Below are 27,787 nucleotides of genomic sequence, written 5' to 3' on the forward strand. Positions count from 1 at the left end.
AAAAAACAGACTGGTATTAAGCAAATGCAACAAATGATAAATGACTCAAATGACCATCAGCGACCCTTCACTTAATATACGGCGGCGCTTTGCAGCTGGCTCCCGAACATCTTGCTCAGGATGAAATAGATAATTCAGCATATCCAAATCATGCTCCACCACAATCTTCTGCCCATCCCATGCACCGTCAGGCCGTCGAATATCCTTCCGATTGACATACATAGGATAATGCGTCTTCTGGATCGGTCTGGCCCAATCAAAATCAAGCAGCATGAAGTGTTTGTCATCTCGCACAACGAAATTGGTATCTCGAAGGTCGCCATGCACGTAGCCGTCATTGTGATTGTGTAACTCCCGGATGAGACAGGTGATGGTCTCCTTCAGCGGCTGACGGTCCAAAACACCTATCTCACTGAGCAGTCGATATGAGCCAGGTCGTTGCGGAAGGCAATCATTATCAATATCAAGGGCATCCATAATCACCAGATTCCAGCTGCCGGGTAAAGAATTGTAGGCGATAAGTTTGGGGGTGTTCCCCTTGCTGGCACAGAATTCGTGAGCCTGAGGGGAATAGTGCCTGACAAACTTGATGCATATCTTGCTCCCAGCCGCATCGCCGACAGTTTCCCCGAAGAAAATAAGTCGATCCCTGAGGATTTGAGTCTCATCATACCGGAATTCCTGAATGAAACCGGTGGAATTGGTATAACTCTGAGGGTAAGGACATTTAAGATATGGATCTTCGGGTTCGAGGGACAGGATTGGACGGGAGTATAGTTTTGTAAGTTTCTCGACGGCAATTTTGAGAGCCCCAAAAGTACGAGCTGCCATCACTTGCATATGGAGGTCTGTTGAATGCCAAAACAGAGGAATGATAGGGACCAGGACATCGGACTGGACTTTTCAGTAAAAACAGAGCCTGAAAAGCCGATGCATGCCCCTATTTGTGATCAATAAAAAGCTTCAGCAATTAATCTGGTGAAATGAACTAACCGAAGACAATGATATGGATGCATGGAATGAAAGACCGGAGCCTTGCCATCTCAATCTTCGAGTCTTCCATAAACTTATGGTAGTACAGCATCGCCTCCATAAATGGTTTGGCAGCGCCACTTCCGATCTCGTTCTTCCCCTCAATTATCATCAGCACAAACTGTCTGTTGGTAGACAAAAGATGTCCGTCCGTCGTACATCCGGTCGAGCCAACCATAGAAGCATTGAGTATAATACCGTAGTCCCGGAGCACTTGCCAGAATGTATTCATCCACGTGAGCTCATTGGGATAGAAGGAGGCCATCTTTTCTGAAAGTTGCAAAACAAAGTCGTTATCATGGACAGTTGGTTCATACTTTTGACAATCATCCACGAACTCGGCGAAGATAGGCTCGAGAAGAGTAATGGGAACAGGGTCCGCAGCTCTGCGAGGACGATTGCAAAGGTACTCTTGCTGGTCCTGCTTCGTAGAGAATGCGGATGGTTTTGCACTGGCCGATGGAGTACCCGCGCCCTTCTTGAGATACGTGATTCGCCTATCAACAGCTGGAATGTGTTGTCTGCAAACACATCGGACAGCTCAGTTAATGGGCGCAGCTCGACACCTCCGTCCATGATCGCGTTCCGTAACTGTATATTGTTCAAATTGATCTTGACCTTTCAAAATATCAGATTATTAACATTCAACCGTAGGCATCAGATCGCTCACCTTCCATAGCTCAAGACGGTCGGCGGCAACATGGTCAAACTCTGGCTTCTTGGCAACCTTGATAACATTTTTGAGGTCACCAACAGTCTTCATCCGCTCAACATCAACTGGGAAAATATGGCAAGGATCATCGCCGAAGACAATACAGTTGAGTTTCAGGTGGAGCGGTCCGGAAGACACTAAGTTGGACCACTATCAGTGAGGAAAGGGTAGCAATATTGAAGGACAACTCACCAGCAGGCGGGCATTGGATAATAATATGCAGATACTTGCGTGGAGGAGCATCGGGAAAAATCTCTACCATTTCATCCACAGGTGATAGGGATTTTGTTGGGTCAAGTGTAAGATTGTTGAGATTGTGCTCAATCATCTCGTTGATAGGCAGGTCGACCTTCCAAAATATCAGATTATCAACATCCGATCCTAGGCATCAGATCACTCACCTTCCATAACTCAAGACGGTCAGTGGCAACATGGTCAAACTCCGGCCTTTTCTTGTCTTTGATGACCTCTTTGAGGTCGCCAACAATCTCCGTCCGCTCAATGTCGACCGGGAAAATATGGCGAGGATTATTGCCCAAGACAATACAGTTGAGTTTCAGGCGGAGCGGTCCAGACATCTGACATTGACAACAAGAGTGATAGTGTCTCGAGTGGTGACTGCAGTGAGTGCTCACTGCTGCAGCAACAATGCACTTACAAAGCCAAGCAGCAACACCCCGTGACCGGAAATTGATTTTCTGTGAGAATACAATGTGCCTGGGAAATTTCGTCCCTTTTGGGGTATCTGATGCACCATTTATGGGTGAGAAGTGGATTAAGGCCTGTTGCGGTGCATGTGCTGTCGCAATCAGAGGTAGTTTATTTATGTTGCATGCACCACAACATGCCTTAATCCACTTCTCACCCATCAATGGTGCATAGGATACCCGGAAATGGGTAAAATGGTCTATGACGAAATTTTCTAGCCACAGTAGGCCTTAATCCACTTCTCACCCATAAATGGTGCATCGGATACCCAGAAAGGGGTAAACCGGTCTATGACGAAATTTCCATAGGCAAAGTAGGCCTCAATCCACTTCTCACCCATAAATGGTGCGTCGGATACCCGGACAGCCGTACAGGATCTTCCAGAAGGAATGCTGGATAGGCCCACCAGATATGCATATGATCCCGGCCGGAGATGCGATGTATGGTTCCATTTATCGTGCAGCCCAAATGTATTGATCTCGGCAGTGCGTATGGGAAGGCCCAGCTGGTTATTGTTCGGTCCAGTACAAATGCTGGGTAGTCTTGGATGGGCTTACCGATGGGCCCAGCTTGGGCCCAGCTGGTTATTTTTGGCCCAAGAAAATGTGTTTGGTCTCGTGAGTTATTGTTTCTGACCCATGGTAGGCTTACATGATATCGGAGGGGCTGACGGTTGGGCCTGGCTGGTGATTTTGGCCCAGGAGAATATGTGTTTGGTCTCGGAAGGGCCGACCAATAAGAATATACGGCTTGCACAGTACATGTGACCTCGGAAGGGTTGGCGAGTGATTGTGTCTGGCCCAAGATAGGCATCAAATGATCTCGGAAGGGCCGATTAACAAGAATAATGAATTGGACGGTACATGTGACCTCGGAAGGGCCGGCAAGTTATTGCTTCTGGCCCATGATAGGCCTACATGATCTTAGAAGGACCGATGGTTGGGCACTGCTGGTAATTTGTGGCCCAAGAGAATGTATTTGGTCTCGGAAGGGCCGATCAATCAGAATATGGGGTGTGCATTTGGTCTCGGAGGGCAAGTGAGTTATTGCTTCTGGCCCATGAGAGACATACACGATCTCGAAAGGCTGATGGTTGGGCCCAGCGGGATGTTCTTCATACATGTGCAAGTGCAGGAATTTCCTGATAGGCCCAGTAGGATATTTCTCTGGCCCGGTGTTGGTGTTTCATCTCGTGAGTTAGGGAAGGGCTCGGCTAGGGATTGTTGGCTGTCCGTGCACATGTAGTGACAGATACTGGTTATCCTCAACTGGCTTACACAAGTGGCCAGTGAGAGTGCATCTACGGATTGTCGGAATGAGTGACGGATGGGCCCAGTCAATTAGTGTTTGGTCCAGAGTACCGAAAGGGCCTACAGGATATGCCCAGCAAGTCAGGAAGGTCTGGTGAGTGATGTTTGAGTCTATAGAGTGTCTTACTGATCGGCCCAAAGAGTGAAGCATTAAATCTCGGAAAGGCTCATGAGTGCCCGGTACTTGCATATCTGATTTTGGAAGGGGCGACAGATATTACGGTGACACGGATAGCATTTGGTCTCCGAAGGTGACATGGTGAAAGTTTATAGGGCTGCGTCTCGGAAAGAGTTGAAAATAGGACTAAATGAAGATGTCGGACCCGCAAAAGTCGCACAGCAATGCAAATCCGATAAGCAGGTGATGACCGGACAGCCGATCAGCTGGAGACGCCTGGTTCCAGAAGATGGTATGATAATAGGCAGTCATATATGTACTTTATTGATACACCTCTTGGAGGGATGCACCATGCATGTAGCATCGGTCATGCACCCACGACTGCATGGACTATCTACACCGGATTATCATGCCATTGGCTGTCACAGTTTCATGTGAGCATCATGAAATTGAAGCATTCCCTCACCACGGATCACAACATATTGAGGGGAACAACAATGTGGTTCTCATCTAACAAATACAGAGAGCGAGAACTGGAATACAAGGGAAAGTGACCGGGAACAGCACGAAAGAATAGCTAAAAGTACACTATATATGGTATTGGAAACTAGTTTGTTCTACATATACCGGAGGTGGCGACATCGCTCTCTACCGGGCATCTGAGGCATTGAGCCTTTCCTCCAGTGCGTCTAACCACTGGTGGAGGATATTCTCCACCGAACGCACTCTTATCTCCAAGGCATCCACACGGTCATTGGTGGCAAAGAGATCCAGTCTCTTGCTGAGGTCACGGATGCCCTGCAGGATGTCCCTTGCAGTTGGCTCGGGATCGGCGATGTTGGCTGGCGCAGGCTGATCATCCTGTTCCGGCCGAGGGCTTGTGCCAACGGTTGGGAGTGTGCACATGGGCACACCAGCCGGCGGACCAGGCTGTTGCTTCTCCTCTAAGAGTCATCAGGATTGGTTTCAAGATCCTCGCCGGATTTGAAAGCAAACTCACCTTCAACTATAGCCATAACGGCCTTCGCTTGCATTCTCTGCCTGACACCGACGCCGTCGATCGCACACGTAATCTTCATCTGGTCGCAATTTGCGCATGCGAGTCGAATGTAGCCGAACTTTTTGTCCGGAAGGACAACGCAGGGTATGTCCAATTTTGTGCACTTGTCGCACTGCTGAGGATGGTAATGAACGGAATGCTTGACATATGTTAGCCATGGACTCCTGTGAATGTACTGACAGACTTACCTGGCACGGAGTGGCGATGTGAGCATCTGAGCCCCATTCTGCAGGCTTTGAAATTGGTCAGCATACCAGCGCTATAGATAAGTGCAGATCACATACCCGAGTGTCTGCGTCCCAGAAAGCCTTTTCATCGCCTGGTGGAACAACCTTGTCAGTGGTGACAGTCAGTAATGTCTGCAGTGGTAAGTCATTGGATGCATGAACCAAGATCAACAGACATACCTTTGGCTTCACATCGATGATTCCTGTTGGCCTATTGTCGACATTCTGGTTCAACTTCCTCTTCTTCTTCATCGGCTCTTGGGACGCGGAAGCCAACTTGGAGGCTTCAATTACATCGGCCCCATCGGTATCTTCATCATCCGCCTTTCTCTTCTTGCTATCGCCGGCCTCGAAAAGTGCCTTCCATTGTTCCCTCTCAGCTTCGGCCACATACAGGTGCGGGTATCTCAAGGGTGGATGTGCCGGACGACTGAGAGGTGGCAGGTTCTTGAGCACTCGTGGGCGGGAAGATCGTTTTCGTTCCGCTACCGGCTTGGCGACGATATCCAGGTCCGTACGGGATGGATTCTTGCGTGCTCGTATGCGTGATGATCGTCTCGGTTCCGCCACCGGCTTGGTGACGAGATCCAGGTCTGTGCAGGATGGCAGGGAAGGGAGAGCTGAGGGTGGGAATGGCGGGACAATGAGAGCTGAAGTGGTTGCGGGAATGGTTGTGGGAATGCTCAATGTTGCAATGATGGGGACATCAAGCGCAGAGGGTGGGTGATAGTGGACGGTCTTCTGGAATCACGGGTGGTCCTTGATTCATGGGTCGTTGTCAGTAACAGAGGTCCAGTCAGGGACACTCTGAAAGGCGCCGCCCCTTGAGTACTGCCGGATAATGGCGGCACAGGAGAGTAGCAGAGGAGAGAATGATGTTGCTGTTCCCGTGTAAAGTTTCAAGTCTCTTGCCTGTATCAAATGACAAATGTTAGTTTGACAAAAAGCATTTTGAGGGGAACATCAGAAACACTCACCACACGCCTGGCTATCTCATCCGATAGCTTCAAGGCCTCAGGATCACCCTCCTTCACCTTGATGCATCGCTTCATGAGCGATTGCACAACGACCAGTGTGACTTTCAATGTGTCGTCAGCTGCTTCCGGAGGTACGGACATGATGGATTTGTAAACAAAATACGGTGGTGCAGAGAGAAATGAATACAGTAGATATCAAAAGCTGATTTTGGGAGATTCCGACAAGGCTGGATTTTATCGATCCGGTTGTGAGTGTTACTGGAAAGTGATGGATTGTGGATTGTGGATTGGAAATTTGTGGTCTCAGTCTTGTATCCATGAGAGGTCCGACAATTGTTTGACGCAATGTTACGTAATAATCTCCCCGGATGAATGAATCCGAATGTGGTAACGGTTATAACGGTTCAACATGATTGCTCTAACATTGCATTCATCTGGCGCTGGAGCGAGAATCAAACATTTGGCTCCTGCCGGTAAAGCATTCTTTATTCCATCTGTGTATACTGTGCAAGTAGGTCTACCCATCAAACTTCTACACTACATAATACAAGATTGTGAGTAATATCGGGCGTCTAGCACCACATATTTGCAACCGAACTCTGTAATGATATATCAATGCCGATCCGGATTTGACGTTCATATTCATGCTGACGGCATGGGTCTGCCGGGCCCTGCTATAAGCACGAGATTGTCATAATCATTACCATTCTCTAAATATAGGGCGACATGCCAGAGGCTTGTGATACTTATGTTCCGGATGCTGGTATAGCTAATAGATGGATATGTGCCTCACAGCATGCAACCGAATAATATCAGATCCTGATCTGACGTGAATATTCATGTCGGATGAATATGCAGTACATATAGCATTCGCTGGGCCGTAGTCGGGAGTGACAAACCTTGCATTCATGCCTGTGCCACAAGCGCAAGAACCATCCGAACCAGAGCATTATGCCGTTGGATATATCACACCTTGATACTCAGACGACTTAGTTCTGGAACGCTAACACAATATTCAAATTGATCTTCCTGGCCCAGGCTAACTATTAACGTCACACACCTTCCAATACAGGATCCCATTTAATATCGTCGGTATGTAGGAGCACCAAATGAATGCAATCAAAACTAAGTAAAGACATGACATCATCACTGTCCATCAAGATCCAATAATAAGTATTTAATCATCGGATATCGTTGAGAGATCGCTAGAGGTGTCTGGCGATACATCCGCTGCCAGGACCATGGAATCGACGGTTTCCGTAACGAGCACAGCAGATGCTGAGGTACCGACATGCCCTTGAACACCCGTCATCACGGACACATCCCACGCATGAGTCCACTGTCGGCCGATTGCTGAGATGTGCGGGTCTTCGTCACTCTGAGCGAGCCAGGCCGGCAGGTGTGCATTTGCATGACTTGGGGGGGCATAAGCGGTAGTGTTGATCCGGGAACGATGTGCAGTAAGATCATCTTTATGATCCCGAAGAGCAATGGTTAAATGGCCAACAGAAGCTGACATTGCTCTCCATTCTGTATCAGATGAATTGAGACGTTGCTCAAGTGCATTCAATCGCCGCCCAAAGACATCTTCCACCGAACCGAGTCTTGCATCCAACTCATCGACCCTTTCGCTGGTGGCGAGAAGATCAAGCCGCCTTCCAAGGTCCTGGATGCTCTGGAGGATATCCCTCGCAGTTGGCTCGGGCTGCGTGGGATTGACTGCTCGCGGCGTTTCCGCCTCGGCTTGCACCGATGGGCGCATCGTAGGCATCGGTTGAACCGCTGTGTGAACCGGTGGAATATCAATAGACATTGGGTTAGCATCCGGTGCGGAGTCTTGATAAGTTTCAGTTCAAGTACCAACTGTGGAATGAAAATATTCACCTCCGCGTTCAATGTTGTTAGGCTCAACATCCAAAGAGGACAGCGCCGGCGGTATCAAGATCTGCCGGGACCGGGTATTGACCGGAGTATTGTTCACAACTCGGGACTTGGGGGCACGTGACTTAGATCGTCTGACAGGGTGGGCGTCACCTGCCGCTGTGGCCTTTGCCTTTGCCTTTGCCTGCATTCTTTCTCGGACGCCGACTCCGTTGATCGCACATGTGATCTTCATATCATCGCAATTAGCGCAGGCAAGTCGAATGCATCCGAACTTCTTATCCGGGAGGACAAGACAGGCCACACCCAATTTGGTGCACTTGTCGCATTTCTGTGGGTGATGACGAACGGAATACTTCAAACATCTTAGCGTCAATGAGATTTCATGCAAATAATAATAAGGTTACCTTCACTGCCGTGGCGATAGCAGAGTCCTGGCCCCATTCAACAGGCTGATAAACATCCGAGTCAACATCTGCAGTTTGCCCAATAAAACCACTTACCCTGCTTTCTGCATCCCAGAAACCTCTATAATCTGTGCCTTCCGAGTGATGCGAACGTGCCGATGCCAAATCCTCTTCGGTGATGCTCTGTGATGGTACCACCTTAGGGAATATAGTCATGCGGTGGGTCAGCTATGCCGAACGAAAGACGCGGAACTCACCTGCATCAGAACTGGGTTGGTAGTTTCATTGTCTTCATCAGCCGACATTACCCTTTTCCTCTTCGGAACAGACTTCCGTGACCGGGAAGTCGAGTTGTCAACTAATTTAGCCTCTACCGGTTGGTCATCTTCCGCCCGTCTCTTCTTACCATTGCCGCCCTTTGGAATTGTATTCACCGCATTCTTAATGCCTGGCACAAAAAGGTTGTATTTCAGCGGGATTGGAGCTGACACAGGAAGGGGGGTCAGAGGTTCCAATGCCTTTGAGAATGGGGACGGTGACAATGACGACAGTTCTATTGCCGGTGCGGCGGATATGCTCGAACGGTCTATGTCACCGGGAGGAGGGACCGAAGTAGATGCAGCCGCGACGGGTGGTGTTGTCAATGAGACCAGTGCCGAAGTTCCAGAGGAGGAGGAAGAGGAGGATATTCTTGTTATTGCTGTTGGAGTCTGAGCGTCAGGAAGATCAGGACTCTCAATGCTGACGATAGGTCGGTAATTGATTGTCTTGTTGAACCGCGGGTGACCCTTAATTCTCGGATCCTTGTCAGTAACAGACCCCCAATCCGGCGAAGTCTGAAAGACGCCACCCTTTGAGCAGTCTCTCACAACGGCTGCACATGACAATAGTTCCGGGGACAACGAAGTTGCAATCCCTGCATGACGCTTCAAGTCATTTGCCTTTGTCAAAGGCGTTCATATTAATGAAAGTAATAACATTGTAGCAACAAACTACACTCACAAGCCGTCTGGCGATCTCATCCGATAGTTTTAATGCCTCTGGATCGCCTTGCCGCAACATCATGCACCGCTTCATCAACAATTGCACAGCCGCCAGTGTTTCATTCAAAGCCTCGTTAGCTGTGTCCGCAGGTGTCATGGCGATGTTAAAACTTTGTTGTAGGGTAACGGGTGAGATAGTATACGGAAGGGACAGAAAGGTGACTTTGAAAAATTTGCACACGGGTCGGGATTTATATCCAGACGTCGGGTTGTGGCTCTTCCCGAGTGTCGTGCAATGTGAAGAACATGGATATGATGACGTAAGATCATGACAGCGTCCACCATTGTTCAAAGGTCCACAGTTGCGACACGGTGCCACTCGTCGGATTGTTTGTTTATCCTCCTCGAATCTTTTTCAAACCAAACCATGATGATACCAAGAAAAGTTCGGTTTGTTATTCCCGAACAGCCATATATTGGCAGTACCCCCTCCATGTTCTCCATATATGGGAGCAATGTCGACAGAGACAGTCCGGCAGCACTACGCCTTCCTCTGGACAAAGATCCCATCGCCTGGTGGGGTGCATATGTACCATTAGAGTCATGGACTCCTCCTAAGCTGAGAAAATCAAAGTTCAAAGGAGTAGTCGGATTGGCGGACTATCCACGTTTTAAAAGTAAGCATGCCCCATTCTGAGCCGGTATACTAACAAACTTGCAACAACAGAATATAACTTGGAGAATGAATTTCCAGCCGGCTATGAAAACACAGATGACCCCATCGCAAAAAGAGATCAAGGTAAGCTGATGGTGTCCATACTCCTGAATTTCACTCACCAGATGTTGTGACTTAGCATACGAGCTGTGCTTCAATGGCCACTGGGACGAAATCAGAAGCATGCTGTCCGGTGAGCCTCCCATTAATTTCGATCGACTTTGCTTTTCTAAACGTCTAAAGATATGTATCTTCTGGAAAGCATGCGGACCTCTGACATTACGGTACACAGGGTCTCACCACCGGGATTCACTGCCGACAACACCGGAAGAAATGACCGGGATCCGCAGGACTGTGCATGGGATAATCCTAGTTCGGAGGGGTCGCCGAAGGATCCATATGCCAGCCAATGGGGCCATCCTAGCCATGATGTAGGCATCACCGGTTCAACTGAATTGATGGCCGATGCCTACGATTGTGGATGGGATGATCCGATGCATGATGAAATTATCACACTCCCGGGTAAGTCCAGGGACGATCTGTATGATTGTGGATGGGATGACCATATGGATCATCAATTTATCATGGAATCCGGTGAGTCACCCGCTGATGCCTATGACTGTGGCTGGGATGATCCAAAAGATCATCACACCATATCCACCAATGACTCTGCGGAGGATCAATATGACTGCGGATGGGGTGATCCGATGGATACCAACAAGCCATCCAAAGCGGTGATGGCAGAACAGCACTGTGGGGAGGCATGAGCAGTGTTAGATAATAAACAGTACAATAACGACATGAATTTACTATTGAAAATCCAACAATATTTGTGCTTGTTGCGACAGGTCTTTTACCTACAAGATGGCGCCATGAGGGGGGGGAGGGGGAGGACCTTGTGATGTCTACTTGTCGCAATTGGCTCTGTAAATATATATCAGGAGAGTTCCCCATACGAACATGTCAATATGCACATCCAATGAAGCTATCTTGCTACTGTAGTCTGAAGAGAGGCGGGCCAACTCGGCTTCTTTCTCAACAAACAACTTCTCTTTGGCTATCCTAGCCTTGTATTGAAAGGAAGCATCTTTCTCAGCTAATAGCTTGTCTCGTTCTACGCACACCTCTTGTTGTACTTCATGCAAACCCAACGTCATCTGATTCTGCCAGACAGTCAGAATGCCAACATTGTGGGGCAGAACCCTACCTGGAATTCGGCAAGTTCTTTGTGATGGTTCTCATTCAATAATGTGATGGCGTCAGCTTTGCCATGCTCAAGGTGTTCCTGGTGAGCTTGATACTGTGCGATGACAGATCGTAAATTCGATTCTCGCGAGTTGGCATTAATCTAAAAACTAGTTAAGTATGAATACAGGAGATCAGCCTTAGTTGTAGAATTTGACCTAGTATATATGGTAACTACCAGTTTTCCCATAGACACTATTCACGGCAACTACCAATTGTGCACTTTGACCTACCACGCTGGCAAGTACCGCTCATGGCTGAGACCCTCTTCCTATGCATCCCATCACCTGTTGAAATACCCGCCTCCAATATTCCTGGCATTATATTCATTTAATAATCATACAATACCATTTATACATTAAGCACACACGTGGGGTAGACGTGAATTGGTTCTGCGGGATCAAACGCTCTGTGCTTATATATATTAGAAAATATATATCATATATCATATTTGGTATGTACTTTGATTACAAACGCTGTCAGTCGATACTATTTTCATGACTATACTTGACTGTCTAGGCATTTCACAAGGATGGAGTGAGTCAGTTCAACTTCTGATGGTTTTTACTTACTATTCAACCCATAGAACAAGCAGTCCGGTACCAGACAACACACCTGTAGTGACACTATCCAACCCACTTCCCACCCCATTGCCTGACCCAGATGCGCCGCCTACACCAGCTCCTGGAACAAACAGTGATGATCCCAATGCCTATGTGGAAAAGCTGTTTCGCAGCTGGGCAAAAAACTCATGCCTGGCTTTTTTGAACAATCATTTATCTACTTACCGTGAGTGCATCAATCAGGGAAAGTCACAAGCGAACGATTATGTACATGAGGTGGTGAAAGATTACTTCAAACGATATCACTGGAAGTTGAAGGTATCAGACAAGCCTTCTGAGAACGATCCATCACAAACAGAGTCGGACGAGTCTCTGTCCCCAGTCGAACTCAAGCAGAAATCGCAAAAGATTATTGCAATGCAGAAGGTAAGTGTTTATACATGTATTTATCTACAAAATTTTTAACCCTTGAGTAGGCCATCAAGAGCTGGCTAGATTATTGTGCCAAGTCCTCCAAGAAGTTGCTTCGTGCGCAATGGCAAGCCAGAGAACAACAAATGGATTCGGCTTCTCAGCCAACTTTCTGGCGTCCGACGAAACAAACTGAAGACCTTGCAAGCACACCAGTGATGGTCAAAAGACCATTTCGGGACCGAAATCAAGGCTCATTTTCTACTGGAAGTGGCGCAGTGCTGGGCTACCTAGCAAGAAGATGGCAGCCTTCCGTGACAAGATCACACGCAAGTGCTTCAAAAAGCTATTGAAAGAAGAACAGACTGACTGGAAGGATAAAGCGCAAGCCGAAGGTAAAGCAGCAGTCCAAGAATGGAAGGACCAGCTCGAAGCTGCTCCTTCCACATCTCCCATCGACAGACAAGCATAAGTGTTCGAATATCTTCATTTGTATCTGTATTGAGAACCAACTTGATTAGGGCCCTGGATAACCTAGCAAGTTTTGCTGGGCCGATTCTGGCTGGTATGTCCGCAACTCTTGGCATGCACGTATCCCTCTTAGTCGGTGGACCCGAACCTCAGAAGCAAGGAAAAATCATTGTCGTCAGGTATGTTTTTTGATATTGTTCTAACACAGGACTAACGTCACACTGGAAGTATGCATGAGGGCATTGATTTGGGTCCCATACCATGCAATTGGCAGACCCGAGATCAGAAAAAGTTCAAGATGGTTACTAAATATTTTCAAGAGTATTTATCACAAGCCTATAGTATGTTTTTTTTTCATTTCTATCATCTAACTCTATGATAATCGCTGTCAGCCAAACAGGATTGCGATTCCCGTCGCCTTCCAGATGATCTCAATAACATGTTCACCATTTCGCAGGCAGGCGATCAATCCGACGCCGAAGAGGATCAGACAGGTGGTGAAACGAATAAACCGACAGCAGCTAAATTTAGATCCTGCTGAGTGAAGCCATGGCAGCAAGGTACTAAACCAGGTCGTGCTTCTCGGCGGAAGCCTTCTAAACCTTCTGAGATGGACGAATCATCATCCAAATCATCTTCCCCGACCTCCGGCTCATCTTCGTCTTCATCATCCTCAGCTTCATCGATCTCTACAGATAGCGAAGGAGAAACCCACAGGGAATTACCATTTGCACCAAAGAAAATAAACTACAGTGTTGCACACTTTAATTCACGCCATAAAGAGGCAGCTCTCAGGCGACTCAACGCAAGGGGAAGCCATCTCGTGCCCAATGGAAACCATTTCACATCCAAAGTGTCAGATCAGACATCCGAAGTGCCGGATCAGGCATCCACAGTGCTGGATCGCTCATCTGAAGCTGCTGTGTTTGAGATGCTGGAAGATACCGAAGAATTTGACAAGCTTGCCAAGAAAACCAACACCCCCGTTAATGAGGCCGAGATAATCATCGATCGTCCTCCTGTTCCACCTGGTAAATATGATATCTAGTTTGACATACAAGCGTACTAAATTCATATCTCCTTAGCAATCACATCTGCGACCATAATTGAGTCTCCCGTTCACAATATCACTGCCCTCCCACCTTTCGCTGACAACGTGATTGATCCATGTCTCAGAGGTGTCTCTGGGGTGGCTGTTAATCATCCACTTGCTCCACTTGGTGAGTGCTGGCGCTCAGTATGCTGACATATTAATATTAACAGCTGGGCAAGATCTTCATGAGCCTGTCAATGATCACGATATGGGTGAGATACCCTCTGCCGAACAGGATACAGAAGGAGCTACAGATGATCATGACACGCCTCACACGAATCTCGACAAGTGCACTGGTAACTCAAATTGGACTGCAAGTATGTAATCGATGCCTCTCTTTTGCACCATTAATCATCCAGGCTCATGTACAGCATCTCCTGACGGCAACTTATCACTCAACTTACCTGCACTCCTGCTCAGCCCACCATGGTTCAGAAATCCATTCCAGCAGTTGATGAATCCCGCTCCGGCTTCTCCCCAGTTGATCCAGCTATTTGAAAAGTTGGTATGCCTCGAGGATGCCTCGAGCTTTGCGAATGAGAAAGCTGCCTTGGGATGCGAGCATCGTCCAATCGAAGTCCACTGGTGGATTTCCTGCAGACGTAAAGGGAAACCAACCATACCCGATCTAGACGCATTCATGTCGCAATGGTGGTCCTGGTGGCTGACACTTCAACCGGAGTGGAGAAAATGTCAGGCGCCAACACTCACGGCACATGCAGTTCTCCCTCGCACCGATGATGGCAATTGGGACACCCTTAACAAACCAGGCACAAACAGCATGTTGTCAATTGTAGCTACCTTGAAATGGTGGGCAGACGGTGCCAATGGCAAAGAGCACGAAGAGTCCTGCTGGGAAGATGCTGCAGACGATGTCACTTGGGTTTTGGACCAGCTCACTGCAATTTGTTCTATATCGAAGTCTAAGTCTTCCGGTGGTAACAAGAAACGGGGTCACTCTGATACTCAGGCAAAGGTATCATCATCGAAGAGGACGTGTAATCGGCAGTAGTAGACTTGCTGATTGATGGATTGCTAGGCTAGAAATCGAGTCGCTTGAATACATGTTACGTTGATTTACTTTTGTATCTCGCATCAACTTGAACACGCAATTGTCCAACCTGATTTTGTTCCACGCTTGCTGATAGATTGTGGCAATGAGTGAATTAACATTGTATTCTAAAAGTGAAGTGGCTATACTCCAGGAGCCTCCAGTCCCAAGGTCTTCTGGTACATTGTTTCCCCAAGTAAATAAGCCTCGTCAAGATCACCTAAAAGAGCTAGTCTGTAGAGATCCTCCAGCATAGCTACCAGATGCCCGATGAACCTGGAAACCTCGTCAGCAGCATGCCATTTGTCACATACACCACACATGTTGAAAATTTTATCCTGCCCCTGCTGTGCCCATAACAAATAAGGTTCGACCATGGTGAGCCCTTCCCTGAATACCTCAATGTCCCCAGCAACACTGTCACGCAATGACATAGCGTATTTGCGGAGGATGCCCTCGACGTATATTGTAGGTGTCCTGGAAGGAACAATTACCAGGACTTTATTCTTTGCATCACGCACGAGCCCCAAACAATCAGACAAAGTGATACTACAGCAGATCATTAAAGAAGGAACTTGATTATCATCGAGAAAAGAAGACATACATTGCGTCAAAGTCGACCTCATCATCCAAGTCCGTTAGGACATTCGTGTTAGACTCGGCTGTGATGGAAGGAGTGTTGTTTGTGCGACAGAGACGACGTCTCAATAAAATGAGGTCTCTGTGTCTAAATACTTCAGTTGCAGGGAGAGAGGCAGTAATAATAGTTGAACTTACTTTTCATAGTATCTTTTGCATTTATCCCATGATGCCTGCTGTTTGGCTGCAACAGTGTGATGAATGGTGGGGCGAACCATGAGGAAAGATCATGAATACAAGGAAATGAATGTAGCACCTTTATATAAGGAATTTAATTACCTTAAATTGACTCGCTGCCACATAGGCCCATATTTCAGTGATCTTGATCCGATGGTAGGACCATAACTGGGCCAGTCTAAGCTCAGCATGCAAGTTCGATTGTGCATTCCCTTGAATGCACGATTGCTCAAATCAATGAACTACTATTGATCAATGACTTGGAGCTATCTTACCAGGTGTGATCTTGATGATATGATGGTGAAATTGAGTGATCTTGATTCGACGGTAGGACCATAATCCGGCCAGGAGCCTAAGCTCAGCATGCGAGTTCGATTGTGCATTCCCAATACACGATTGCTCAAATCAATGAAATACTATTAATTAATGACTTGGAACTACATACCAGGTGTAATCTTGATTATTTGATGGTAGGACTGCTAACTTGACCCATGCTTCAGCGATCTTGAATGGATGGTAGGACCATAACCCAAGTTGGGCTGACTCGGAGTCCAGTCAGCATGCAGCAAGTTCGATCATGCATTCACAACGCACAGTGGCTCATGGGCTCATCAGCTAACTAATTAGTGTCAGATAACGAAGGAATATGGCAAATAACATCAATATCATTCACATATATGAGCACTGTGCTAACACACAAGCCACACATAAGTACATGATGCATCACTCGGAGTTCAACATTCATTATGTAATCAACTACTTTGTACATGATCCAAGTCTACAACGCACAAACATCGTTGGAATCCATCTCAAAAGAAATCGACCACATACAATATCAAGCACTGTCAGATAACGAAGGTTCATTCTTTATCTTTTAAGACACAATGTCACTGTTCACACATATTATAGGTGCAATGCAGAAGTTTTATTATGTAAGTGAGAAATACAAAGTTTTGAGTTTCGACGCTACAGACACTGAACTTGATGAATTGTTCAACAGTCATTTCAATGTATTTAAGAAGATTCAACGTACATTATCACTCATCCACGCCGGAGTACAAAGCAGCTTGATCTGTTGTAGTCTCAGTGCCTTCAGTGGCTGCAGCTACAGCAGCCTCATATGCTTGAAGCCGTGCGTTGTAATCCTCCTCTGCTTCCTCCCAAATAATTTGATGGATCATACGGCGGAAAGCTTCATTCTTCGTTGAATTTTTAGGCCAATAGATCCACGATGGCAATTGCTACAAGCTTAACTAACAAGCAAGTGAGTGGTGGATTCTGTCGGTGCTAAATTAAACTCACCACAGCAGTCTGGCATGCAGATTCAAGCCACTCAATGACCGCACTGACCACAGACACTTTGAAGTGTAATGTCTGTGTGTCCACACTGGAAGACATCGCTGACGTTGTGCGGACTGTCAGGCGAGGGTGGAGGCATAGGAGCGCTGGACATCTTGGGTGAGGGTGGAGGCATAGTAGCAGTAGACATGTCTGAAGGTTTGGATTCAAGCTCAAAATTTCAATTGCAGACTTTTAACAGGTCTTTTGGTTTATTTATGCAAGTAACTGAATGAGCGATGAATCGACCAGGTATTTCCTATTATATTAATGTATCTACCAAAGTGATCGTCTGACACCCTCTTTCATACGTGCATCTTTTTTGAAGCACTACAACTCGAGGGAGGGAGGGACTCATTCGCGGGAGCGGGCATATTCTGGTAAGTTCTATTATTTTACCCTCAAACGAGCTTATTCATGTCAAAGAAAAGAAAATACATTGTTTACCATGACGAGTCTGACTCAGACAACTATACGACAATAGCCTATGCGAGGATGGTAGCAGGTGTCAACTAGCGGTCGCAGGCAAGTTATCGTACCCTGTTCTCCAACAAAAGTGAGGGCAGGAAATTTGCCGGAAGACCAAGCTTGGCCCCTGCAAACAGACACTTGGGAGACAGATCCTTGGGAGCCAACACTCGGCGATGATTTGGCATTCGACGAGGTCGAGTCTCGACCCGTCACAGTGGGCAAGGTACCAGCGAAACATTATGTGAACTCGGTGCGATTTCAATAAATTTCCCCTTCAAAAACTTATCTCTTTATTAGGACGCACCTTTGCATGAATGGATGGGGCTCGGCGTGCATACCGGATTCCATGAAGAATATCTTCTAGAAGAGCTACGTCTGGAGTGTCGTGGTACCTTGGTGACGACGCCGTGCTCGTGCAGTGATATCGACAACGACATACAAGAACGACTATATCGCTGCGAAGATTGCTATGGACCGGATATTTTGTGCAAGTATTGTTGTTTATCAAGGCACGCACATTATCCTTTACATATTATTAAGGTGAGTATTTCAAAGTTCTGACTCTATTAGTATGTTTTTGACGATGGGCAGAAATGGAATGGGACTTATTTTGAGCTGCACTGCCTTGGCTGACATAGGGTTGAGAGTTCAACTCGGACACGAAGGAATGCCATGTTTGTGTCTGCAAAGAGGGCATAACTCCTTCGTCGTTATTCACACCAATGGAATCCACCATGTAAACATTGATTTTTGTGGCTGCCATCAGCAAGTCTCTCATCGCCAGCAACTGTTATGTTGCGAGTGGTATCCAGCTACCTTACATTATCCTCAAAGTGCCTGCACAAAACGGGTTTTGGAGTTCTTCCTCATTCTGACGTGGTCAAGCAAAGTATCTGGCTACGAGTTCTATACCAGTCTAGAACGACTCACTGACAACATGCGTTTAAAAATACCTAAGGTACGTGACCACACAGCCTACGTCTTACAAATATTGACCTAGTCACAGAGTCGGTATAAAGAATTCATGTGGATGGTTCATCAGTTTTAGCACATTAAGTTGATGAAGCGAGCCCATTCAGTAACATTTCCCGACTTAGTCGGACAGCCAAAGGTTGAGAATCGACCCAGTGAGGCGGGCCATCCAATGTGGGCCCAAGCATAGCTGATCACGGATGGGCCCACAGCTTGGAATAGTACCCATGCTGGCGGGTCGGCCAAGTGTGAGATCAATAGGATAAGCGGGCCGATTGTATTGGGATACAGGTACTGAGAGTGACAGATGGGCCCTGTATATATGTCTTGGAAGGAAGAACAGATAGGCCCAGCTGGATATTCTATATCCATGTCATCTCGGAAGGGCTCTGCTAGTGATTTTGGGCCCAAGCGCTGACCAGTAGGTTTTGTGTTGACCCAGCATATGATATCGGAAGAGCCAGCCAATCAGTTTCGGCCGAAGAGAATATGTCAGAAGGAAGGGCTGACTGGTGATTTTTCGGCCCAGGAGAATGCATACATGATCTCGGATGGGCCAACGGATGGGCTCGAGAAAACATGCAGTTGATGTCGGAAGGGCCAACTAGGTATGTTTTCAGCCCAGGAGAATACTTGGAAGGACTGGCAGTTGGGCCAAGCGAGTAATGTTGGGCCCAGCATGTGATCTCGGAAGTGCGGATGGTTGGGATTTGATATCGGAAGAGCCAGCCAATCAGTTTCGGCCCAAGAGAATATGTCGGAAGGATTGGCCGTTGGCCCAGCTGATACAGGAAGGGCCGACTGGTGATTTTTCGGCCCAGGAGAATGCGTACATGATCTCGGATGGGCTTGAGAAAACACCAGTTGGCCCTTCCTGTATCAGCTGGGCCAACGGCCAATCCTTCCGACATATTCTCTTGGGCCGAAACTGATTGGCTGGCAGCAAGTTGTTGGGGAGATTGCGTCGAGCCTGCACACCAGAGTTGGGAGAAGACGAGTCCAGCGCAGGAGCAACCCTGGACGAAATTCCAGCTAGCTGGCCAGATCACTTCGAAGCAGCCATCCAACACCTCAACGAACGCACCATTCCCGCATTCCAGTACTTGCCGAAAGAGTTGTTGTTGGGGTTGGTTATCAACACAACCATCACACCATCGCAAGTCACAGCTTCAGCACTGTCACAAAGTGACGTCGACGTTCACTCAGCCTATGTGGCACAACAATGTTTGGACTCACAGTTCCACACCACGATCCACGCCATCAAATGCAAGCTCAAGTTCGATTGAAAGGTCTTATTATCTGGAACAGGTGAAGTCGTGTTTGCCCCAGGACAGTCAGTTCAAGTCTACGCTAATGAGTTAGATAGTACCTTCAAATCCTCATGAAAACTCGTGCCTCGGTGGTCTGCACCACGACGCGTCGTTTCGCAACGCAGCAATTCATATGCGCTGTCCACCCTCGAAGGGTTTCCAATGCCAGGCTGGTACCATGCCAGACGCCTGCGCCATTTCATACCTCGGTCTGGAACAGCATTAGCTGAGCTGCAGAAAGAAGTAAAGGACAGCAGAGCGGCAGAAACGAGTGGCGAAACGACGGAGGGAGGGGTGAGCATCAAGACGTTGGAAGGAGAGACGAGCGAAGATGCGAGGATGGTGTACACTCTTCAAGACCAACCTTCGTTTCCTCTAGAAGCGGTTGCGTTAGACACGCCGTTCAGAGACGCGACCCAGGAGTGTCGCATTTGTTGGGGGGGTATATGTGTCAGTAGGGGTTGCATAGGAGCTGAGCAAGGAGTGCATAGGCAGGAGGTGTTGCAGGTGTCAGGGGCATTAGAGGTGTCAAAGGTCCTGGTAGAGTCTTAGAGGTAGCGCCAGTGCCTTGTAGTAGCAGCCATCGCCACACTACAGTGCATCTTTCATAGAGTCACCTTGGCTCGTCCTACCGACTCACTGTAACCTCCGGACGACTGCCGGCAGTCAGCTGTGGACACATGAGCATATATTTAAGGTCCAAACAAAAAACGCAGACTTACTGAAGCAGGCCCAAATGATTGCTTCTTGGGGGAACCGGGTGACCGAGGCGACTGGGGCTTCCTTACCACAATGGTGCGCTGGGGAAGGACGACCTCCGGCACTCCACGCGAAATCGGCTGCAACAAATTGAGAGCATGTCAAAAATCAGCCAGAACACATACCTGAACAATTGGGTCTTCATCATCTTCCGACTCCACAAACAGCTTCAACTTGGGGAGTTGACTTGACTTGACATGCTTGCGAGCCTTCAGTGCTGACTTTGGAGGTTGGGAGGAGTGTCCAGAAATCATTGGAGACTTCCTCTTGTTGCTCCCCCCAACTTCCGGTGACAGGTCAACGGAGGTGGCCTTACCTTTTCCTTTGTCCCAGACCTCGGGGGTCGTCTTGCCGGAAGGTCCGGTGACGACCGGAGGTGAGGGAATGACGGGGGTGGGGGAAGGGACAGGTGCAGGTGAAGGAACAGGTGGAGATGGAAGGTTGACAGTGAGTGGGCCAGTGGAAACATTAGGGACAACAGGGAGATCACAGGAATTGTCACCCAATGCCTCCCAGGCACGGACTTGCTTGTGCCAGGCATGTCTAGCCACCCGGGGGTCATCATGGCCAATGCTGTGCCAGTTGGGCAATGCCCAGGGAGTCGTGGAACGCACCCTCATCAGCTCCTTAGAGCAGGACGCCACAATTCCAGGGATGTATTCCCCTTTCTCATGGGCCCGGATGATGTCAGCCTACCCAGACATTACAAACATTAATGTTACACTAATTTAATGAGTTCAACATACCAAAAGAGTGGTCACCTGCTTTGTTAGAACAAGGTGGACGTCCACTGAGCTGGCCGGGATGTGCTGGGCGCCGGCAATGATGCCCACAAGTTGAGCAGTGGATGCCTTGAGGTTGGCCAATGAAGCCCAGTGAAAACCGGACAGTGCGGGAACATGCGAGAGCGTGCCACATCGTGCACCGCCAGCTGAAACCGCCCTCGCACGATCTCGACAAGAAATCCGGACAAATACACGATGTAAAAGGAGTCCATATCGTGCGTCGTCGTGCGAGAGTCGTTCAAGTTCTTTCTGCACGATGTGGCACTCCCTCGCATTCCTTACAAATGGTTTATATCATGCGAGAACGGTTCATATCATATTGCTTCAAGTTGCTATCACTACTATTAATAGTACAAAATACAAATACAATGCATTGGAATGGTATGAAACACTCTTCGCATTCTCGCCACCCCCGGTGCTCGACACGAATATCTTGATACCGTAGGGTATCTGGCGCAGACCATATGCAGCGTGCATGCCAAGGGGGACAGTGAAAACTTGGTCGAGCTCCTCCAGGGTCTTGCCTTTTGTCTCGTGCACGAATAACAAGATGAGTGCCCAGAGAAGACAGCACCATGCTGCGTACCAGCTGAAGGCACCTTGTTGTTTGAAGGCCAAGACGAGCGAAGGCCAAGTGATTGAGAGAATGAAGTTCCAGAACCAGGTGGTCGCAGTAGCAAAGGACATGCCGTTATCATGGATAGAGAGGGAATGCCTCTGTGGAGTACATGAATGGCACTGGACCTTCGCCTGGAGAATAGAAGATTGTGAAGAGGTCTGAGGGAACATATATCAATGGCAGTATCAAGAATAGCAAGCTGATGCTGCAGATATCACAATGACTCACCTGTATTGTTGCCTGACCCGTAGGAGTACTAGAAAGACAGCAGCAATTGCGCATATATGCACCCAGTCCCATAGTATTCAATAATATATTGGCTTGAATATTGTTGACAGAACTTACTAAGGCAAATGCTCTGAGTCAGGGTGCTGCCATTGAAGAAACTTAAGTGTTTATGTTTAGGACTCGAGCGGATTACTAGCTGCCTGCGGTGTTGTTGTATGGGGAAACACGACGGTAAGGGAACAAGAGACTCGGGGGTGTTGATGACATGAAGACGGACTTTAGATTTGAAAAGGTTTTGTTACTTCGCGCACTGCAGTGACATGCATATAGATAGCAAATGTAAATATTACGGAACTCATGCAAATGCAAAATAAGTGCGAGGGAAGCAGGATTCACGCAAGGTTTGTGCAAAGTTCATGTGTTTGCATGCGCTGCGCTCACAAGAAAATACTCATCATTTGCTATCAACCAGATCTACATGATATGGCACTATGCGTAACACTCTCGCACGCTCTCACATGTTCCCGCACTGTCCGGTTTTCACTGGGAATGAAGATTGAACTTGAGTAGACATTTGGATGGAGTTGACAGATGTGAGAATGTTGAAAGCAGGGTGAAATCTGTTATCAATAGAATGAAGTTTCAAAGAAACAATACAATTGAAGGACGATGTTGAAAATTCATTGATTGTTTGTGTTTGTTTGGTCATGGTTCAACTTCCGGCAATTGCTGGCCATGTGTTGAACTTCAACGTTATCAGTTATCAATCAGTTCATCAGTGCATCAGCTCATCAGATATCATGAGCTCTCAACCTGGGGTCAGATTTCATGACCCTCCGGTCACTGAATTTACTTCAATGGATGTGGATGAGTCCTCCCAGTCCCAGATGTCCCTTGGTATGTTTTGTTTTTTCTGATTTCAGTCAATTGATCTGACATGGTTCAGATCCATTAGATGATATATACCTTGGGCTGGATGATAGGTTAGACTCTGATTCTGGGTCGTCCGGTGGTTTGGATGTGTTGAATGTGATTCCCGGTATGTTTTCCAATTCAAATGTACATATTTTACATGTGCAAATTCATCACATATGTCCAGATCTGTCATCTCTGGCTCTGGCAGATGGACTGGCCCTGTACAATGACCCGGACTTGTATCTTGGTCCGGAGGATACCTTGATTTCGTCTGATGATGCTCCGGTTGTACCCGATTTTCCTATGGCTGGTGAGATTACTCTTTCAATCCCATGGTCACCTTTCATGGCATTTCCCCAGTGAATGAATCAACTCCGGAGCCCTATCCGGCCACTCCGGGTGTACCAGGTGCACCCATATCTTGTAGGTATGTATATTCATATCATTTCATGTGATTTACTCATGCTATCTCCTAAGCTATGTCAGAAACTCCCGAACGTCAATCGCCCAAGCCGGAACTCAACAATGAAGCACTGCGTGCCATGGTTCAGGAGTTCATGCCAATCGGATCTTATGATCAAGCTGAAAGTAAGTATACAACAGTTGATTATTTATCTCTGCGAATATCCTGCAAATTCAATCAATTGTAGATCACCTGGGAGATTATGAACAGCATCATGGAAATCTTCCTGCCCCTACAGTAGCCCAAATTCTTGAGGCTGACAGACCATTCAGGGTGGCATGGGCTGAAACATGCGACAAGCTGCGAAAAGCAGATGCTGACCTCCGGAGGATGCAAAGGGTAAGGGAGTCAACCTCCGAAATGCTGAAGGTATTAGATACCCTCATTGAGGCCTTTGAGGACTCAAGTAACATGTAAATATGGATCAATGTCTCATAGTAGACACATTGCAGTACTACTCAGTAGGTAGTCCTTGGTACTTGTATACTCTACCTACCCAGTACTCGCTGCCAGGTTTTCTGTGCTCGGCAGTCGGGGCTTGGTAGTCGGTGCTTGGTACTCAGGGCTTGGTACTTGGGGCTCAGTACTTGGGGCTCAGTACTCGGTGTTCGGTACTCAGTGTTCAGTACTCAGGCCTTGGTACTCGGTGACCGGCATTCGGGGTTCGGTATTCGGGGTTTGGTACTCGGGCCTTGGTACTCGAGAATTGGCATTTGGCAATTACAATTTGATTGTTAGTACTTTGACATATACATAATAGCACATATGACATTACACATGAGGGCAGGAAGATATATGTACATTAAGTGCGTCCCCGTGCTCTGGTTACTCTAGGTGTACTGTCTACTGGCATTTGCAACTTACTCCGGGTTGTCCTCGTGGATGGTTCAACAGTGACTCGAGTGCCCCGCCTCCTTTTCTGTGCCGGCGGCGTGATACTCTCTTCCATCTCAACATCATCTCTAACCTCGCCCGTCGCGTCGTCAGTTAACCCAGCAAGGAGGTCTCCCATTCATGATGTCAGTAATGCACCTTTTTTGGCCAGCTTAGCCGGGCGAGGCTTTGGAATTGAATGTGGGACTGCCGGCCCTCTGGGTGTAGGACCTCCCGTCCTGGGCTTCTCCAGCGGAGGTCTCCCGTCAGCCAGGTCATCATCCACATTATGCTCCATATGATGAGTGGCACTCTCCTTATCACTCTCGGCTTCTGTCGATGACTCCCGAGGCCTTCGGATGGTAACCCTTTGTTGCCTTCTCACTATATGAGTCTGAGGAGAGGGCGAGTTGCCAGATATGACAGATGGTACCATGTCCCCATCTTTGTTCTTCCATGCTTTGAACAGAAATGTGGGCCCTTCACCTGTTTCTTGCCGAGTGAGCCAGAATTGGAGCAAGGTAGTGGTGTCCCAAATTTGCAGCTTCGAAGGTTCCTTCAAGTCAACATCCGCCGGAAGATACGTCCGGGCCACGAAGTCATCCTGACTTTGTACAATGGCACTCCATGGCACAACCGCCTTGTCCTTCCCGGAGCATATCCCTTTGTCCATGCATTGAACAATTTGTCAGGTGATGCGACGACAAACTCACGATAGTGCGATGTAAGAAAGGCCCTTACTATGGCCTTCTTCTCCTCAAGTTTGGTGTCGGTGATGTCCGGAAGGAGTGGCATACCCTCCCTGTCCATTTCGAGTTCGAAGGCTGGTTTTTGAATTTATTTTCGACCTCCCTTGACCTGACATCCTCCATCCCGTGCCCCGGCACCTATCATTGTGATGCTCAATATGTTCAATCTGGTATACATGGTTCACACACTCACTGAACTGTTCCTGCGCGTACTCCTGCCACACTGGCTCAATGTCCTCCCAGTCCTTCGTCTTCATGAAGCTGTCCCCATCTCCTAAGGCCTCATTATCATCATGCCTGCATGAATATTTTGAGACGAAAAATCTCCGTCGATGGATAAATGTACTCACATCCCGAACAGCACCTCGCCCTTTTCATTCTTCCAAGCCGACATCACAAACACTCTCATCCCACATTGCCTCCACATCTCATTCGAAAAGTGCTCCATATATGCCGGACCCTTCTTACGAGCGACTTGTGCTTGTATCTCTGGAGGCGGACAGTTGTTGGACCACTCTTTGGCTGTTTCTTTAGCCTTCTCCAACTCATCGTCATCCAATTCAGCCATGACTCTCTTCACCGCCGCCTGATAATGTTTGAACATACCAGGATCTCCTGGCTTTACCCTGGACTCGTCGTCAATCCTCTTCAGCACCTCTTCGCGTTTTTGCTGGTAGACCACCATCCTGGGAGTCCATTTCCTCCCATACTTGATCATGTCCTTCCTTTCCTTCTTTTTCTTGTTGTTGAACAACCAAGTCTTGTACACCTAAGAGTTGATGAAAGAATGTGACATTAAAAATTTAGTTTTTCAACGCAACAAAGAAGCCTCACCTGCTTCCTCTTTTTCCATTGTTTTTGGTCCAACTTAGGAGCAAACAACCTGGCCGCCCTTGCTATGGCAGTGAAAATCGCTCGCTTCTCACTCCTTGTGGCAGCAGTCTACTCAGGAAGGTAGTTCTTCAACTCCAAAATCTCCTTGTCCGTGAGCTTCTGAGACTGTGGTTGACGCATCCTGTGTTTTCCGGAAGTCGTGTTGGTGGAATGACCTGTTCTTGCCATAGTGAATCAAAATGCATAAATGGCTAAGGATTTGCAAGGTGGAAGTATTAATGAATTGTGCGAAGTTGAACTTTGAGCAAAGCCTAATGATAGGTTAATCAGCCCATATTGGACCCTGAGCCATTAATGGAAATGAATTTGTAATGAGCCAACAGGACTGCACCGCATCATATTGCAATAACAATTCATTACACCTGAGCTGATGCCTTGCTTGCAACATTAATAAACAAGATGAAGATAGGTAGATGCACCCCAGTGCAAAAATCTCACAGGGTGGAAGCAAGGGGCAGCAAAGGTAGGAAGACTTGGGTCAAGGTCCCACTTGCAAGCACGAGGCGACATGCCTACAGGTCCATGCCTAACTCTCCCCTGGAATCACCAACAATTCAGCCTGTTGAGGCACCGCCTCCTTGGGAAGACTTTCCTGACAATACTTACGAGCAGGACCAAGGCTCATTTGAGCCTTTGCAACTCCCAAAAACCATGGCAAGTTCATGTACAATGTTGGAGTGTCATTCAAACTATGGCTAAGCATTCAAAATACAGAGTCAAAATGACTACCTCAGGCAATGGCTGCCAAGGCAGGAATCATATCTACATCACCTCCTCGATCGAGAAGCTCCACCCGAAGACAGGAGATGCATCATCTGCCAACAGGATGGGGTGTACAAATGTCAAGATTGTCTTGGCGAGCCACTTTATTGCACGGGCTGTTGCAGGAGTCAACATCATAGCAATCCTTTCCACTGGATCAGTCAATGGAATGGGCGATTCTTCAAGCGGAGTTGTCTAGCTCATGTGGGACTCATTATATACCTTGGCCATGATGGCAAACAATGTCCGGCGGTCACCGATCGGTGGGATTTGTTTGAAGAAGATGAACCCGAAGACCTGCTCAAGCCTGAAGATCTGCCATTTGTGTCCGGACCCGAGTTCCAGCCAAAGGAAAACACCATGGTCATCGTGGACAAGTCCGGAGTTCATCGCCTGGAGGTTCGATGCTGTGAATGTCCGAATGCCATGAGTCCGGACATTCAAATGTTTCGACACAGATTTTTCCCTGCATCTTTTAACAGGCCAAAGACTGTGTTCACCTTCAGAGTGTGTACACCCTCTGACATTCCGCAAAGTCTTTCAGGTCATTTTCTTACGGTCCTCTCTGTGTCAAATGAGTCTATATAGTGTTCATTGCACTTTGCAGACTAGATCTCTCCGGCGTTGACCGTCTTGACCGAACTCATTTAATCAGCAACATTGTTGTTGGAGATGATCTTCAGACTCAGGTCGTTATCGCGTCTGGGGAAGAGAGGGCAAGGCCCCAGACGCGATAACGACCTGAGTCTGAAGATCATCTCCAACAACAATGTTGCTGATTAAATGAGTTCGGTCAAGACGGTCAACGCCGGAGAGATCTAGTCTGCAAAGTGCAATGAACACTATATAGACTCATTTGACACAGAGAG

The 27,787-nt window shown here is 47.6% G+C and overlaps 9 protein-coding genes across 9 annotated transcripts; 5 read left to right on the forward strand and 4 right to left on the reverse strand.

Annotated features, from left to right (window-relative positions):
* Positions 1 to 45: 45 nt before the first annotated feature.
* On the reverse strand, positions 46 to 2,322 carry F5891DRAFT_1187269 (uncharacterized protein; the record flags this gene model as incomplete). The annotated part of the gene is made up of 7 exons (XM_041366810.1): positions 46 to 848; positions 896 to 940; positions 994 to 1,539; positions 1,599 to 1,650; positions 1,703 to 1,881; positions 1,937 to 2,093; positions 2,146 to 2,322. The coding sequence occupies 7 exons, from the start codon at positions 2,320 to 2,322 to the stop codon at positions 46 to 48; spliced, it is 1,959 nt and encodes a 652-aa protein (XP_041227369.1).
* Positions 2,323 to 2,841: 519 nt separating this feature from the next.
* F5891DRAFT_979283 (uncharacterized protein) lies at positions 2,842 to 3,860 on the forward strand (the record flags this gene model as incomplete). Its single annotated transcript, XM_041376864.1, has 6 exons — positions 2,842 to 3,069; positions 3,098 to 3,138; positions 3,262 to 3,311; positions 3,364 to 3,490; positions 3,538 to 3,644; positions 3,742 to 3,860. The coding sequence occupies 6 exons, from the start codon at positions 2,842 to 2,844 to the stop codon at positions 3,858 to 3,860; spliced, it is 672 nt and encodes a 223-aa protein (XP_041227370.1).
* A 668-nt stretch (positions 3,861 to 4,528) lies between these two features.
* F5891DRAFT_1187270 (uncharacterized protein) lies at positions 4,529 to 6,285 on the reverse strand (the record flags this gene model as incomplete). Its single annotated transcript, XM_041366811.1, has 7 exons — positions 4,529 to 4,824; positions 4,881 to 5,055; positions 5,129 to 5,173; positions 5,225 to 5,299; positions 5,348 to 5,908; positions 5,954 to 6,079; positions 6,145 to 6,285. The coding sequence occupies 7 exons, from the start codon at positions 6,283 to 6,285 to the stop codon at positions 4,529 to 4,531; spliced, it is 1,419 nt and encodes a 472-aa protein (XP_041227371.1).
* A 1,036-nt stretch (positions 6,286 to 7,321) lies between these two features.
* F5891DRAFT_979285 (uncharacterized protein) lies at positions 7,322 to 9,572 on the reverse strand (the record flags this gene model as incomplete). Its single annotated transcript, XM_041376865.1, has 6 exons — positions 7,322 to 7,980; positions 8,029 to 8,380; positions 8,433 to 8,477; positions 8,529 to 8,660; positions 8,690 to 9,373; positions 9,435 to 9,572. The coding sequence occupies 6 exons, from the start codon at positions 9,570 to 9,572 to the stop codon at positions 7,322 to 7,324; spliced, it is 2,010 nt and encodes a 669-aa protein (XP_041227372.1).
* Positions 9,573 to 9,842: 270 nt separating this feature from the next.
* Positions 9,843 to 10,897, forward strand: F5891DRAFT_979286 (uncharacterized protein; the record flags this gene model as incomplete). Its single annotated transcript, XM_041376866.1, has 4 exons — positions 9,843 to 10,092; positions 10,143 to 10,214; positions 10,270 to 10,323; positions 10,374 to 10,897. The coding sequence occupies 4 exons, from the start codon at positions 9,843 to 9,845 to the stop codon at positions 10,895 to 10,897; spliced, it is 900 nt and encodes a 299-aa protein (XP_041227373.1).
* Positions 10,898 to 11,872: 975 nt separating this feature from the next.
* Positions 11,873 to 12,821, forward strand: F5891DRAFT_1187273 (uncharacterized protein; the record flags this gene model as incomplete). The annotated part of the gene is made up of 4 exons (XM_041366812.1): positions 11,873 to 11,916; positions 11,971 to 12,364; positions 12,415 to 12,570; positions 12,621 to 12,821. 4 exons carry the CDS (start codon positions 11,873 to 11,875, stop codon positions 12,819 to 12,821), a joined length of 795 nt encoding a protein of 264 aa, XP_041227374.1.
* A 1,546-nt stretch (positions 12,822 to 14,367) lies between these two features.
* On the forward strand, positions 14,368 to 14,925 carry F5891DRAFT_950088 (uncharacterized protein; the record flags this gene model as incomplete). Its single annotated transcript, XM_041374924.1, has 1 exon — positions 14,368 to 14,925. One exon carries the CDS (start codon positions 14,368 to 14,370, stop codon positions 14,923 to 14,925), a length of 558 nt encoding a protein of 185 aa, XP_041227375.1.
* A 176-nt stretch (positions 14,926 to 15,101) lies between these two features.
* F5891DRAFT_1221425 (uncharacterized protein) lies at positions 15,102 to 15,821 on the reverse strand (the record flags this gene model as incomplete). The annotated part of the gene is made up of 3 exons (XM_041369434.1): positions 15,102 to 15,513; positions 15,569 to 15,691; positions 15,742 to 15,821. The coding sequence occupies 3 exons, from the start codon at positions 15,819 to 15,821 to the stop codon at positions 15,108 to 15,110; spliced, it is 609 nt and encodes a 202-aa protein (XP_041227376.1). The 3' UTR covers positions 15,102 to 15,107.
* Positions 15,822 to 16,547: 726 nt separating this feature from the next.
* F5891DRAFT_979289 (uncharacterized protein) lies at positions 16,548 to 18,464 on the forward strand (the record flags this gene model as incomplete). The annotated part of the gene is made up of 10 exons (XM_041376867.1): positions 16,548 to 16,638; positions 16,690 to 16,712; positions 16,997 to 17,044; positions 17,175 to 17,277; positions 17,371 to 17,390; positions 17,447 to 17,498; positions 17,676 to 17,839; positions 17,887 to 17,977; positions 18,009 to 18,129; positions 18,356 to 18,464. 10 exons carry the CDS (start codon positions 16,548 to 16,550, stop codon positions 18,462 to 18,464), a joined length of 822 nt encoding a protein of 273 aa, XP_041227377.1.
* Between the last annotated feature and the right edge of the window lie 9,323 nt (positions 18,465 to 27,787).

Source organism: Suillus fuscotomentosus (assembly GCF_016647785.1).
Source record: "Suillus fuscotomentosus strain FC203 chromosome Unknown F5891scaffold_20, whole genome shotgun sequence".
Lineage (NCBI taxonomy): Eukaryota > Fungi > Basidiomycota > Agaricomycetes > Boletales > Suillaceae > Suillus > Suillus fuscotomentosus.